The following is a 14820-nucleotide window of genomic DNA, read 5'->3' as shown; positions in this document are numbered from 1 at the left end:
CGGAGCCCTCCCCGCAGCCACAGCCCGGCCCCATCCCGCCCCTCGGACCGCCTTTGCTTCCTCCGGCACGGGATCCTCATCCGAGCGGGATGCTGCCGGCAGCCGGCCGCGCTCCGCACCGCCCGCCGCGACGGAGGGCTCGCTGCAAACGCTGCCACCCACCCGCATCGTCCCCTGCGAGGTATGGGGGCTGGAGATGGCAACGGGACCGGGGTAGCGCCGGTGTGACGCCGGGACTGGGAGCTGTGATGGGGTACCAGGGTGATGCTGGGGATCAGGGACAAGGTAGTGGGGTGGCACTGGGGGTAAGGCATGGGATGGGGAGACACCGGGGTGACACTGGGGATGGGGGTTTGGACACTGGGGTGATGCTGGCATGGGGGTTCAGGCACTGAGGAGTCACTGGGGTGACACTGGAGCGACAGTGGGACTGGGAGTTTGGGTACTGGGGTGATGCTGGGGCTTTGGGCACCGGGGTGATGCTGGGGTGACAGCAGGGCTGGGGGTTCGGGTACTGGGGTGATGCTGGGGATTTAGACACAGGGATGGCACTGGGGCTGGGGGTTCAGGCACCGAGGAGTCACTGGGGTAACACTGGGGTGACACTGGCACTGGGAGTTCAGGCACTGGGGTGACACTGAGGCTGGGGGTTCGGCACCGGGGAGGCACTGGGATTGAGGAACCGGGCACTGGGGTGCTGTGGGGCTGGACATGGCCGCTGCCGGTTCCCTCCCCGCCGTGTCGTTCAGGCCAGTGCCGGCCAGGAGGAGCTGTGGCTGAGTCAGGCAGGAAGCCTGCTTGCATCACGAGCGGAGCTGTTTTCCAGCCTCTGCTCTCCGGAGCTCAGCTCCTTTTCCCTTCCCCCCCCCCTCCCCACACACACACAGTGCCATGGAAAATGGAGCCAGCTCCCCGTCCTCCAGCTCGGCGCCTTTGCCCTCACCCTCCACGGCCACCTTCAAGGAGGAGCTGCTGTGCCCCATCTGCTACGAACCCTTCCGCGAAGCGGTGACTCTGTGCTGCGGCCACAACTTCTGCAAAGCCTGCATCAGCCGCTCCTGGGAGCACCGGCACCACGCCTGCCCCGTCTGCAAGGAAACCTCCTCCTTCGACGACCTCCGCGTCAACCACACGCTCAACAACCTGGTGGAGATGATCCTCCGCGAGGAAGAGAGGCGACGGGGCCGGCCGGCCGCCCTCTGCCCCCTGCACCACGAGGAAGCCAATCTGTTCTGCTTGGACGACAAGGAGCTGGCTTGCTTCGCCTGCCAGGGCTCCAAGCAGCACGAAGGGCACAAGATGAGGCCGGTGCAGGAGACGGCGACGGATTTCAGGGTGAGGGAGTGATGCCTGGGGGATGATTGCATGGAGTGAGGCAGCCCTCCCTTTTTTGGGGTTCAGGCTTCCCATGCCGGGTTACGAGGGTGGGTGTAACCCTATGGCATCGCTGCTGATGCTCTCCCAGCCTTAGTCATCTCCCTTACCCTGAAAGCCCGTGGTAAGGGGAGCATGGCGATGCTCCCGTGGGTTGGGTGGGGTTTGGAGAGCTGCCACTGAGCCGGATCCGGCTGTGCTGGTTATTGCGGCAGCGCCTCAGGGTTGGGAGCGTGGAGCTTTGGGCTGGGTTAGCACAGCGTGGCTGCTCCTGGCCCTACGGAGATGGGTGTGGGGGGGAGGGAGACTGGGGGGAGGTGGCCCCAAGCCAAGCCCCGAGCACAGCCTCGAGTACAGCCCTGAACCAGGCACCCTGCCAGGACCCGACGGCTGTGACTCAGCCCATGGGGACGTGCCAGATTTCAAAAGACGCAGGGCAAAGGGCGCCGAGCGAGCTGCACTCCATGGTGCATTTGAAGGGAAAAAAAAAATAAAAGGCTTAAAAATAGCAGGGAGGATTCTCCGTGGAGTAAACCTCTGCTTAGGGTCTGTGCAGCGCCAAGGTGCAGGCAGGCACTGCTGGGCTGCAGGAGGGGAAGGGATGGACAGAGCAAGGATCCTGCTTAACCGCCTCCTGCCGGGGTTGGGGCTCTTGTCTCTCCGCATTTGAAACCCGGGGATGAAGGCTTGCGAGGGTCCTGAGGGCGTCTCCCCCCCGCAGGCCAAGCTGAAGAACATGGAGACCTCCCTGCAGGACAAGGTGAAGGATTTCGGGGCCGTGCATCGCTCCTACGAGTCCATCTCCAGACATAACAAGGTGCGTGGCAGCCTGGCTGTCTCTTGGAGGGGTGGTGATGGTGAGCCTGGCCCCTGCACACACACAAATGGAGGATCCATTTGGGGAGCGTGGAGGGGATCACAGGGGTGCAGAGCATGTGGGGCTACCTTAACAGCTGCATGCTGGGCAGGTGGAAGCCAAGCGACTGGAGGAGCAGATCAAGAAGGAGTTTGAGAAGCTGCATGAGTTCCTGCGGGATGAGGAGAAGGCACTGCTGTCCCAGCTGCAGGAGGAGAAGCAGCACAAGCACAGCCTCATCGAGAGCAAGATGAAGCAGCTGTCGGAGAACAGCCGGGCGGTGCTCAGCGAAGCCCGCCAGCTCCAGGCTGACCTCGAGGAGGATGACTATACCTTCCTCAGGGTAAAGTCCTGATGGGGTCGCCGTGGCCCCTGGCAGGGCACAGGGGTGCTGGACTTGGGGTGTTGGTCCCCTCTAGTGGCAGAGTTTGACACCAGCTGTCTCCTTCTCTTTCAGACCCACAAGAACCGTAAGCGCAGGTGAGTCCTGGTCTCTGCTATGTCCTCTGCCTGGTGGGACCAGACAGGTCCGTGTGTCATGGGATCCATAGAACCAGAGATGTTGGATAAGACCTCTCCGTCAACCCTTCTCCACCATGCCCACTGAGCGTGTCCCTCAGTGCCACATCTTCATGGTTCTGGAACACCTCCAGGGATGGTGACCACACCACCTCCTTGTTCCAATAACCCAATGTCCCTGCTAGTGGGGGGATTTGGGGTAGCCCTCTCCCTGGGATGTGATTTAAGGTGTGGCTGGAGCAGGACCTCCTGCTCTGCTCACACAAAGGGGAGGCAGCCTGGTAGGAGACATGGGGTGCTGGCAGGAAAACCCCTGCAGAAATGCACGGTGCCAGCAGCCCCATTCCCATCCTCATCTCCTGCCCTAGGATTGCTTGCACAGCTGAGGAGCCAGAGGCTGTGCCTCTGGGGATGCTCATCGACTCTGCCAAGTACCTGGGATCACTGCAGTACAACGTGTGGAAGAAGATGCTGAACATCATCACCGTCGGTGAGGAACTGGGAAGGGAGTGTGGCCCAAGGGTGAGAGCAGCCCCTGTACTGGGCAGCCCAGGGGGAATGGTGCTGAGTACATGAAGCATTAATGCTTACTGATGGTGTTCAGAAGCCATGGGGTGCTCTGGGGTGCTTGCACTCAAAAAAGGGAGTCCCAGAGGATGCATTCCTCGATGAGTGGGTGGTTCAGTGCTTTTGGTTGCCTGCAGAAAGGAGGTGATGGGTAGATGGCTGCTTGCAGGGCTCATGCATAAAGGTCATCCCTTAGACAATCCAGGCTCAGCCCTCCTAATGCACAGATTCATGGAATTGTGAAGGTTGGAAGGAACCCTAAGGTCCTCTAGTCCAACCACTGACCCATCCCCACCACGTGTACTCCTAGATTCACAGAATCATTCAGGTTGGAAAAGACCTCTGAGTCCCCAAGCCCAACCCACCCCACCGTGCCCACTGCCCACTTCCCCCAGTGCCACATCCCTACAGTTCTGGGACACCTTCAGGGACGGTGTCCCCACCACCTCCCTGTGCAGCTGTGCCACCGCATCACCACTCTTTCAGAGCAAAAACATTTCCTAACATCCAAACTGAACTTCCCCCAGCACAACTTAAGGCCATTACCTCTTGTCTCTAACCCACGTCCCTCATGTGTGTCCCCACTGCAGTCCCCTTCAGCTTCAACCCCAACTCAGCAGCGGGCTGGCTCTCGGTGTCCGAGGACCTGACCAGTGTCACCAACGGCAGCTACCGGCTGCTGGTGGAGAACCCCGAGCGCTTCACCTCGGCTCCCTGCATCCTGGGCTCCCGTGGGTTCTCCACCGGCTTCCACACGTGGGAAGTGGACCTGGGTGGCATCACGAACTGGAGGGTCGGGGTGGCCCAGCTGCGCGGGGGCATCCATTGGACCTTCCATCACGACGCGCGTTCCGGGTTCTGGTATATCTATCGCCTTCCTGGGATGAACAGCAAGATGTGCCAGGCGTCCAACATGGCTCGCTCGGAGGTGGCCCTGGGGGAGCTGGTGCGCATCCGAGTCGAGCTGGACTGCGACGAAGGCGAGCTCTCCTTCTACAACGCCGACTGCAAGACGCACATCTTCACCTTCCATGAGAAGTTCGGCGGCACCGTCTTCCCTTATTTCTATGTAGGGGGCACGCCAGTGGGTGCCACACCCGAAGCGCTGCGCATCTGTCCCCTCCGTGTCCGCATCCACGAGGACGTCCCCGTGTAGGGCTGCTGTCCCTCTGTCCCGTGTCGCCTCCACCCACCTGCAGTTGGGGCTCTTTTAGGGTCAGCTTTCCTCAGAAAAAAAAAAATAGACAAAGAAGACAGAAAAAGATTTTGTGTATGTATTACCTCTTTTTTTATGATTATCTTTAATAAACAGCTATTCTAGTATTCCAGTGTCACAGTTTCTCGTCGTCTGTGCCCACATCCCTCCGCCTCCTTCCTGCTTCTATCCATTGCAGACCAAAGTGAGCTCTTCCTTTCTCATCCCCTTTTGAAGGGTTTTTCTATCAATCCCCAGCTCCAGGATAGCGATGTGCAGTGTGCACTCAGAGGTGTGCACTCCTCCAGCACAATGCCACCAACCGTGGGAGGACGGCAGCCTCCCACTGTCCCTGAGTCCCCTCCAAGCATCCCAGACCAGCAGCCCCAGAGCCAAAACCCAGAGTAGGTTTTGATTTGCATTATAAATCCTTTTCCCCTGTAAGTGCCGGAGCGGTACCAAGGCCACCCCGGTGCCCCCAAACCCCGAGACGTAACGCTCCAGGCACCACCTGGCCGGATGGTGACAGTAACAGGCTGTTTCCATGGCTTCTCACCATTTGCAGAGGATGCTCCTTAGGAAGCAGCGCTGCTGGTGGAAAAACAAAAGATGTTTTGAGGGGGGGGGACAACCCGGAGGTCCCCCACCTAACTGACGTCAGCTGACGTGGTCCATCTCCAGCTGAGCATCCCTGCTACAGAGAACAGAGGAAGATCAGCGTCAGCATCCTGCTGTGGTGTTCTGCCCATCGCCTCCCAGCTGGAAATCTGGGCATCCCACAGCCCGCTCAGGCGCAGCAAAGCATCCTTCAGAACTAAGAAGCAGCAACTGCTGAGCAGGATGAGATGTTTCTCTTTGTCAGGCCCGATGGGAGCATTTTCCTGCGGTGTCTGGCATAAAAATGGCAACAGAGAGTGAATCGAAGCATCACTTTGGATGACAAAAGTGAAGCGTTCTGACTTTTTCTGGACAATTCGGTAAAAAAAAAAAAACCAACAAAAAAAAGCTGTTTGCAGGAAACAATGTGAATCATTGAATCGTTTGGCTCCTTAAGATCGCATTTGTTTTGTGTAATAAAGGGCACTGCTTCTTCCCCAGCACTGAATCTCATTCTCAGGGAGGCAGAGAAATGACTTTAGGGCGATGCTGTCTCCCCGGAGCTGACCACTTGCTCACACACCCAGAGCTGGGAGATCCATTGGGAAGCGCAGGTGGGTATTTTGTGGGCCCCCCCTTTTGTGGTTCTTCCACCTTGAGCTCCTCCTGCCTGGTGAACAGCTTAGCTCAAGCCTTCCCCCTCGTGGCATTTGGGGCTTTTGTTTTCTTGTTGATCCTCATGATTTCCGCATTATTTTTGGCTGTGGGTGCTCCCCGGCGGACGCAGGCTGACGCATCCAGGGATGGAGCGATGTTTCAGGCAATATTTCAGGGATGCAGGCAGCTCTCCCATTGGCTCAAAGCCGTGCAGTGATGTCATTTCTGACCAATCCCAGAGAGGGCGGTGGTTTTTTTTTTCTCTCTGCTCCCCCCCCCTCCTTCTCTCTTTGGATCCCCCTCAGCCCTGGGGCTGGGCATGGACGATGCGGTGATGGAGACCTCATCCTCCCCCTTTTTGGAGAATGAGCCCTACACAGCTTCCCAGCACTGGGGGACCCCTCCTTGGGAGGAGCTGCAATGGGCACGAGGCAGTGGGAGGGGGTTGGGAGGAAATTGATCAGGAGAGCCAAAACTGAGTGTGGTGCAAGGGTTGTGTGTGCGTGGGTTCAAACCTGTGGGTTCAAAGATGTGATGCTGGAAGTTGAAGGGAGAAGTGCTGGGAGGACAGCCCGGTGGGGTGATGCTGAGCCTCCCCAGGCATTTTTGGAAAAGGCTTGGGGTAAAACAGCAGAAATACCTTCACTCCACCCTCACGGTCATGAAATCATAGTGTCATGAAGGTCGGAAGAGACTTCCAAATCCAGCTGTTGACCCATCATGACCATGCCCATTAACCACATCCCTAAGTAGAACTTAGAATCATTAAGGTTGAAAAGACAAATAAGATAAAGTCCAACCATCAGCGCACTCCTGTGGCCACCCTCACACAGGCAGCTGCAGCTGGAGCACCATAGCAGCCATCCCCAGTGGGCTTTGGGAGTGCAAGATGATGGCCTTGGGTTGAGTGGTCAACAATGCTGCACTTTTGGGGCTGTGGGACCAGGATGTACCCCTAGGGATGGGTTTCTTCTGTGAGCCTGCACCTGCAGGGAGCTCAAAGGAGCCTTTTAGTAGAGCCCCCCCCCAGCGGGTACCATGTGCTCACCCAGTGCCAGTCACAGCAGGGACAGTCCTGCTGCCACGCAGTCCCACAATGGCTGTTTGTCTTGCAGCTGGTTGTTTGTGCTGTTTGGTTGTTTGTCCTCCCCCTGTTCCCTTATGTGCTCCCCCCTCCCTTGGTGATTCTTCACCCCCTCTCCTGGGGACGTCTTATGCCCAAAAGGATCCTTCACCCACTGGATAAATGGATGGACTTGAGCAATGTCACCCCATTTCTAGTTGGGTCACTCTCCACTTCCCATGCTCAATCCAGGATGCCATCCTACATTCGTTTTCCAGGTGGAAAAGACCTCCCCACAACTGAAAACCCATTTGCGTAATGGAGGAGAGCAGTACCTAAATATACCTGCACGGTCCCCTGGAGGTGTCAGGATGTGATCTCCATCAGACACAGCTGTCAGTGAGAAATAGGCCAGGGTGAAGAAAGCAGGGGGAAGGAGATTCAATTTAGGGGGAGGGCAAGGACCTGAGTGATGTCCCAGCTCTGGATCCACTTGCCCCAGGGGATGTCACACCAAAATAACTTCAGGATCTGGGAGACGGTGAGCTCTCATTGCCTGGTTTGACAAAAATGGTCCTCACGTGGCTTTGGGGTCACACCAGGCTTGGGACACGTCCTGGCCCTGGAAAGATGGGGATGTGGGGTGATGGGGCCATGCCATCACCCAAAACCCACAAAGATTGGTCCACGCACATGGCTCAATTCATCCCCATTTGGGGTCTCTGGAAGGAGTGTGGGGCTCTCCAGCTCCCCCAGGTAGAGTTCCCCTTGTCACCTTGTCCCTCCCCACTTTGTCCCACTGGACACTCACTGTGCCCAATCTCCCCCAGCCCACACTGAGACCCCCACTGGGTGACAGCGAATCACCAGCACTGCTCCCACAGAAAAAAGAAATCCCATGTGGGGGCATTTTTGCCACCGACCCCCCCTTACCTTACTCCCATAATTTTTCACCATTTTTCTTCTCAATTTTTTTATTTTTATTTTTCTTATCCCCCCCCCTCTTTATTTTCTCATACCCAATCCCTGAAAATAGCTGCCAGGCTGTGACATCACCGTGCTGCTCCCGGGTTCGCACAGATCGGGGCCAATCAGCACAGCAGAACGCTGCTCCAATCGCTGGCCGGGGAGGTGATGTCATGGGGTGCTGGGCCCCCCCCCGAGGGGGGAAGGCTCGGTGCAGACCCCCGCGCCCACGTTAAAGAGCCTGGAGAGAGCAGGGAGGCAGCGCAGGCACCGACGGTGCGGTGAGTGCAGCAGGAGGATGGATGGATGGATGCTTGGAGGAGGGGGGGGGTTATGGATGGAGGGATGTCCTATGGGGGGAGGTCAGATGGATGTATGGAGTTGAGTGTGTGTCTGGGGAGGGGGTCTGATGGGTGTATTGCTTTGGATAGATGTATGGGGATGGGGGGTCTTATGGATGGGGTGTGTTTTGTGGATGGGGAGGTCAGACGGATATATGGAGCAGGATGGAGATGTGGGTTCGGGTTGGATGGATGGATGTGGGGTTGGATGGGTATATGGCTTTGGATGGATGTATGGGGTCGGATATATGTACTGGTATTGAATGGAGGGATGGATGGATGGATGGATGGATGGATGGATGGATGGATGGATGGATGGATGGAGTCAGGTGGACATAGTTGGATGGGCGAATGGGGTCAGATACATGTATTGGGACTGGATGGACGTATGGAGTTGGATGGACATGTGGAGTTGGATGGAGTCGGATAGATGGATGTAGCTGGATATATATATGGAGTCGGATGGGTGGATTTGGTTGAATATGTGCATTGGGATTGGATGGGTGCATGGAGTTGGATGAATGGATGGAGTCGGATGGATGAGGTCAGATGGATGTATGGAGTTGGATGGCTATATGGGGGTTGGATGTCAGATGTACTGCTTCAGGTAGATGTGTTGCTTTGGCTGTATGTATTGCTTCGGATGGGGGAGGGGTGAGGGCTTTTTCTGGAAAGCAATGCCTTGAAAAGTTCGGGGAGGGGTTGTGGAAGAGGGGGATTTTATCATTTCCACACTCATGCCTCCATCCCAGCAGGCTCAGCATCCTCCGTGAGGCAAACCCCCTTCAGCCACACAGCAAGAAGCAGCCCCCCCCAAGTCCTTACAGCCTGGACCCCCTCCCCTCCAGCCCCACACCCTGCTTTTAATCCCAAGGCTCTTCCCACTCTCCCTGCTCCCCAGGCACAGTCATGTTGGGACGGAGCTCTCCAGCATCCACCCAGCCTCATCCCCACCCCATAGCCCCCAGCTGTGCCCAGATGCACCCAGAGGGCAATAATGACTGAATTATTGATGGTGGCAGGATGCTGGCAGAGGTGACCCGCAGCAGGGCTCCAGCCACACCCAGCTCCTCTGGGAATGGGGGAATCCTCAGAACGCCCCAATGGCTGCTTTATCTGGGTGGCATCATGTGCAGGGACAGATCTCAGCCCTCTCCCTGGGGTCTGATAGGCGATGGTTGAATTTTATCTAGGAGATAAAATTCAGGTCTGGAAAATGGATTTCTGGAGCCCAAATGCAATCATGCCCCCGATAAAAGCTGAGGCAAAATGAAGACTGTGGGGAAAATGGGAGGCTTGTAGGCAGGAGCAAGGCAAATGATTTCCTCTAGGCTGTCATATCTCCATGCACAGCCTCGTGTGAGCACATCAGAGCATCCCCGCCCCGCCTTGGCATGGTGCTGGGCAGCAGCTGCTCAAAGCAAAACCCTATGGGAAGGCAATAAGGAAAGCTCTCAGAGGGGTCACACCTGTGGGAAACCCCACATCAGAGCAGCCCTGGCTCCAGGGGTCACCAGAAAGAGGGGGGAATTTGCAGGCAATATTTTCCTGAAGGCTGTCACCACATTGTGTTCTAGTTTTTCTCCCAACAAATCCAAGCAGCATTGCCACACAGCAGCTGGATTGCTTACAAAATGTAAAGGAAAGAGAATATTGTGTAGGACCCCAGTGGGATGGGAGGGGCTGAGAATTTCTGGGATGCTACAGGGTGAGAAGGACTGGGGTGTCTGCAGGGAGGTTGCTGGGAATCCATAGATACGAGCTCCTATTTTTTAGAAGGGTGCATAAGGTCTTGGGGTGCGGCAGAGGCTGTGCACAAGAGCTGCACTTGTTTGTGGTGTGCTTAGGTTGGTGGGTGGGTGGGTGCATGCCTGTCATGACACAGTCACACACATGCACACATGTGGTTGTGCAAATGCTTGGCAGCGTGGAGCAGGGAAGGACTGTGCATGCTCAAAGCACTGCGTCAGCTGCTGCCACCACACTGGTGCATGTCCACCAAATCGCAGCCCTGAGCTTGCTAATCTGGTGTTCACAAATCACATCACATCACACCAGTAGATGCCCATTACAAAGCATGAGAGCATCACAGCAAACCACTGTGTGTGTCCATCATTCGAACGTCCCTTTCGTCACGTCACTCCACCACTGGATGCCTATCACATCTGACCAGTGTGTTCCTATCCCATCTCAGCAGGATGTGCCCATCCCATCTCACCAACACACGCCGAACCCATGTTGCCAGACTGTTCCCATCCCATATCAACAACATGCTCCCAACCCACGCTACCAGCGTGTTCCAATCCCTTCTCGTATGGAAGTGCCCATCCCATCTCACCATGATGTACCCATCCCATCTCACCAGGACGTTCCCATTTGATCTCACCAGTATGTGTTCACCTCAGAACCTCAGTATCCATGTGCAGCTGTACGAGGGTGGGAGAACAGGGAAGGGTGTTGTCCCCCAGCCCTGGATCCCTTGCACTGATCTTTACTCTTTCATCCTCTAGGCCCCAGGATTGTTCTTGCTGCAGACACCCTAGAATCGCCAAGCCATGACTCTGGCCGGTACGTCATGGGACTGTGTGTGGGGACAGGGGACAGCATGGCTATATGTGCCCAGCCCAGACACACACACCATTCTGGGTCATCCCCTGAGCCTCTCCATCTGAGCAGGGCCTCATCTAGACCACCCAGAAATGGTCCTGCCCTGGATTAACCGCTGCCTTGGAGTGCTGATGGCATCCCAAAGGTGCCAGTCAAGGGGTCACATGCGTGGTTAACACATCAGAACAGATCTTACCTGTGTTGAAATAAGCACCTCATCACTGAGTGCCTCAGTTTCCCCATCACACAATGCATTTACATGCTTTGTTTGCCCCTCCTGCATCACACTGTTGACAACATCCGAGCGAACTCCAACCATCCCCAACCCTGGCAAATGGCAGAACCCCCACATCCTGACCCCACTCCCAACATCTCTCCCCAGCTTACAAAGAGAAGATGAAGGAGCTGCCTCTCGTCTCCCTGTTCTGTTCCTGCTTCCTCTCAGACCCCCTGAACAAACCAGCATACACATATGAAGGTAGGACCCAATGGGCATGCTGGGCTCCCTGCCCACAGGATAGAGGGTGAAAATTAGAGGTGTACCTGGTGTATGGGACTTTCTTGAAACCCATGGAGAGAAGGGAAGGTGGTGGAATGTAAGGTGCTTATCCAAAGGTATAGAATCATGTGGGGCCAAAGGGATCCAGCCCAATCTCTCTTGCATGGACACAGACATCTTTCACTGAAGCAGGTTGCTCAGATCACCATCCAATTCAACTTTGAACTCTTCAAGTGATGAAAAACCCACAACTTTTCTGGTACACCTGGACCAGTGCCTCACCAGCTTCCTTATTTCCAGTCTAAATCTACCCTATTTCTGTTTAAAGCCATTGCACCTTGTCCTGACCCTGCAGACAAAAAGTCTACATCTTTCTTATAAGCCCCCTTTGGGTACTGAAAGGCTGCTATCAGGTCTCCCTGGAGCCTTCTTTTCTTGAGGCTGAACAGCCCCAGTTCTCTCAGCTTCTCTTCATAGAAGAGGTGCTCCAGGTTTCTGGCCACATTTGTGGCCCTCCTCTGGACTGGCTCCAGCACTGCCAGTCCATTTCGTCCACCATACTCCCTAGGTTCTTCAATGTAGGGCTGCTCTCAGTCCATTCATTACCCACGTCATGGGAGGCAGCGGGTGGGATGTGCTGATGCTGGGAGTCACGCCGAGTCCCTCTTCCAGCAGACACGGTAGACCTCACTTGGTGTGTCATCTCGGACATGGAAGTCATCGAACTCAACAAGCGCACCTCGGGGCAATCTTTTGAGGTCATCCTGAAGCCCCCATCATTCGACGGCATCCCTGAGTTCAATGCCTCACTGCCCCGGCGGCGCGATCCGTCTCTGGAGGAGATCCAGAAGAAGCTAGAGGCAGCAGAGGAGAGGAGGAAGGTAGGCTCAGGGGGTCTTTCTCCACACCGTAGCAGGGGGATGTGCCACGGGGACACATTTTGGGTTCTCACTCCCATGGCACAACCCACTTTGGGGCCATCACTTAGTTTGGGGTGGATATTTTCATCTGGGAGTGGGAGGAACCTATGGTCCCTGTGGTCCACATGGCTGTGGTCTTTGTCTGTGCAGTACCAGGAGGCTGAGCTGCTGAAGCACCTGGCAGAGAAGCGGGAACACGAGAGAGAGGTCATCCAGAAAGCCATTGAGGAGAACAACAACTTCATCAAAATGGCCAAGGAAAAGCTGGCGCAGAAGATGGAGTCCAACAAAGAGAACCGTGAGGCCCATTTAGCGGCCATGCTGGAGCGCTTGCAGGAGAAGGTGAGGGCCCCGTGAAGCGGGAGGAGGGGGGCATGCACAGGGACAGGAGGGTGTCACAGGAGCAGGTCAAGTTGGATGGGGCATCCTGATCTAGTGGTTGGCAGCCCTGCCCATGCCAAGGGGTTGGAACTCAATGATCTTTAAGGTCCCCTCCAAACTAAGCCATTCTTCGGTTCTATGACCCCACCCTGGAGAGCAGGGTTGGCATACATGACTCTTGGAGTAACACTAATCCCTGGGGACACCACCAAAGGCTTATTCTTCTATCCCAGTGCCACGTCCCATCCGGGGTGGGGGACACGCATGGGGACACAGTGAGCCCAAAGCAGCGGTGGGAGCTGGAGGGGGCCGTGCTACCACGTCGGAGGTGCTCCCACCCTGCCAGTGTGAGCAGACACCTCCTCTCTCTCCCCAAAGCAGGTCTGCTCCCAACCTCTGCACGGAAGGTCCCACCCTCACCACCTCCAGCTCCCTCCAAACCATTCCTTCTGCACGGAGCTCACCCAGTGCCCTTCTCCAAGCTCCTCAGCCAGCCTTGGGTCAGAGGCAGAGAGCACGAGATAATGGCGAACAATCCGAGCTCACCCCGACTCCTTGGGGTTCCCGCTCCATCTTGTCTGGTGGACGTCTACCTCCTAGATAGAGGGCAAGGACAATCGTTCTGTCTGTCCCTGAGTGCCTCCACCGTCCTTAAAACACCCTGGGGGAGGAGAGGATGCTGTTGACCCACCGGTATCCCCACGGGGACGAACCAGACCTTGCGAACACTCTCGTGCCTTCAAAATCCCTCTGAAGCCGCCGGTCCGAAGTAGGGCGATCTAACACGTCCCTCCTTCCCTCCCACCTCCCCACAGGACAAACATGCGGAAGAAGTGAGGAAAAACAAGGAGCTCAAGGAAGAGGCCTCCAGGTAAAGAGGCGATGCTTGGACTGACAGCTCCGGGAGGTGTAGAGGCTGCCGCAGCATCGGGCCGGCCGGCGGAAGGGGACGTCCCTCTGCTTTTGTTGTTTGTGAATGTACAGAGTTGACCAGTGAAGCCATCCTAGTCGTTTTGGGGAGGGTGGGGAGGGAGGAGAGCAGATGGGTGGGCCTCGGGGCGGCCGTCTCCATGGGGTCCATCAGCGCTGCCCACCCAGGAGGTCGGAAGGAGCCAGAGAGGTGGGGATGGAGGGGGTGGGGAGGGAAAGGGGGAATGTGCATTGTGTGTGACTTTCGTTTGGTGCTGGGCAGGCAAGAGCCCCTCCAGCCATGATTCTCCTCCATCTCACCCCAGTGGGGCAATGGCATCTCTCGGTGATCCTCCTCTCTCCATTCCACCTCACCTCCAAGGCCTGTAGCTGGAGCTTAAAGGCTCATCAATCCTACAGCACTAACCTTCAGACCTCTGAGCTGGAGTTTACACACCCCCACAGACCCCACAGCACCGTTTTGGGGATGGGGGAGAGGAGACCCCTCATTGGAGGGAGTCCAAAGGTTTTACTTGGCTGCAGAATGATCCTTTCCAAGGGTGAAATTAGAAAGCCCCATTACTTCCCAAAGAGCTGCTGGATTTTGTAAGAGATCTCCCAAGGCTCATCTTCTCGGGCACTCTTGGATGAAATCTCCTTTTCTGCTTTAAGGCAGCTGGAAAGCTGTCAGCTTTCAGAGGCAACGGCTCAAATGGGTGTTTGAATGGGAGGGGTTGGAGCAGGGGAAGAAAACTGGGCAAGGTTGTGGAAACTGTGATAGAACAAAGCAAAACAAGAGGGAAAGAGGAGCAGCACTGGCACAGGCTGCCCAGAAAAGCTGTGGATGCCCCATCCCTGGAGGCACTCAAGTCCAGGTTGGAAAGGGCCCTGGGCAGCCTGATTTGGTGGGTGGCAGCACTGCCCAAGGCAGAAGGTTGGAACTGGATGATCTTTAAGGTCCCCTCCAACCTAAGTCATGCTATGATTCCATGACCCCACACTGGAGAGCAGGGATGGGATACACTCAATGCAGCCTGACCCTGGCACCTCTAACCCTGCTCCAAACCAAGATCTCAGTTCCTCTATGGCCAGATAAGGTTTTCCAAGCACTGATTCAGGTCCAGGGGGAGCTGTGTATCTTCCCTTGCCATGAGATTCTCGCCTGGACCCTGGGGCTGGGGTGGGGACAGCCTTGGGCTCAGAGGGGCTGCCAAAAATGAGAGTATGGGAGAAAGAGGAATGTGAAGGAGATGGAGGGGGCTGTTCTAGCTGTGGCACGAGCTGTCCTTTTTTTTGTATACAACAGTTGTAAATAAACTGCCTTGGCATTTCTTTTGTTTTCTCATGACCTGTGCAGTGTGGTGTGTGT

The 14820-nt window shown here is 56.1% G+C and overlaps 2 protein-coding genes across 6 annotated transcripts; both read left to right on the top strand.

Annotated features, from left to right (window-relative positions):
* Positions 1-61: 61 nt before the first annotated feature.
* Positions 62-4578, top strand: TRIM35 (tripartite motif containing 35). Of its 2 annotated transcripts, none has more exons than XM_065730535.1 (7): positions 62-181; positions 888-1335; positions 2096-2191; positions 2343-2573; positions 2688-2710; positions 3118-3239; positions 3907-4578. In XM_065730535.1, exons 1-7 carry the CDS (start codon positions 90-92, stop codon positions 4470-4472), a joined length of 1578 nt encoding a protein of 525 aa, XP_065586607.1. In that variant the 5' UTR covers positions 62-89; the 3' UTR covers positions 4473-4578. The 2 variants fall into 2 exon arrangements, with proteins under 2 accessions (XP_065586607.1, XP_065586606.1); XM_065730534.1 differs by having other exon boundaries at positions 2060-2191.
* A 3359-nt stretch (positions 4579-7937) lies between these two features.
* STMN4 (stathmin 4) lies at positions 7938-14800 on the top strand. 4 transcript variants are annotated; one of them, XM_065731115.1, is made up of 6 exons: positions 7938-8075; positions 10646-10703; positions 11125-11220; positions 11917-12122; positions 12312-12503; positions 12924-13348. In XM_065731115.1, exons 2-6 carry the CDS (start codon positions 10691-10693, stop codon positions 13065-13067), a joined length of 651 nt encoding a protein of 216 aa, XP_065587187.1. In that variant the 5' UTR covers positions 7938-8075; positions 10646-10690; the 3' UTR covers positions 13068-13348. The 4 variants fall into 4 exon arrangements, with proteins under 4 accessions (XP_065587187.1, XP_065587186.1, XP_065587189.1 ...); XM_065731114.1 differs by having other exon boundaries at positions 11914-12122; XM_065731117.1 differs by lacking the exon at positions 12924-13348 and adding an exon at positions 13358-14800 and having other exon boundaries at positions 7967-8075.
* The last annotated feature ends 20 nt before the right edge of the window (positions 14801-14820 follow it).

Source organism: Cyrtonyx montezumae, unplaced genomic scaffold (genome assembly GCF_038088225.1).
Source record: "Cyrtonyx montezumae isolate F1298 unplaced genomic scaffold, pur_monq_1.0 scaffold_13, whole genome shotgun sequence".
In the NCBI taxonomy this organism is placed as follows: domain Eukaryota; kingdom Metazoa; phylum Chordata; class Aves; order Galliformes; family Odontophoridae; genus Cyrtonyx; species Cyrtonyx montezumae.
This window is presented reverse-complemented; position numbering and strand designations above follow the sequence as displayed.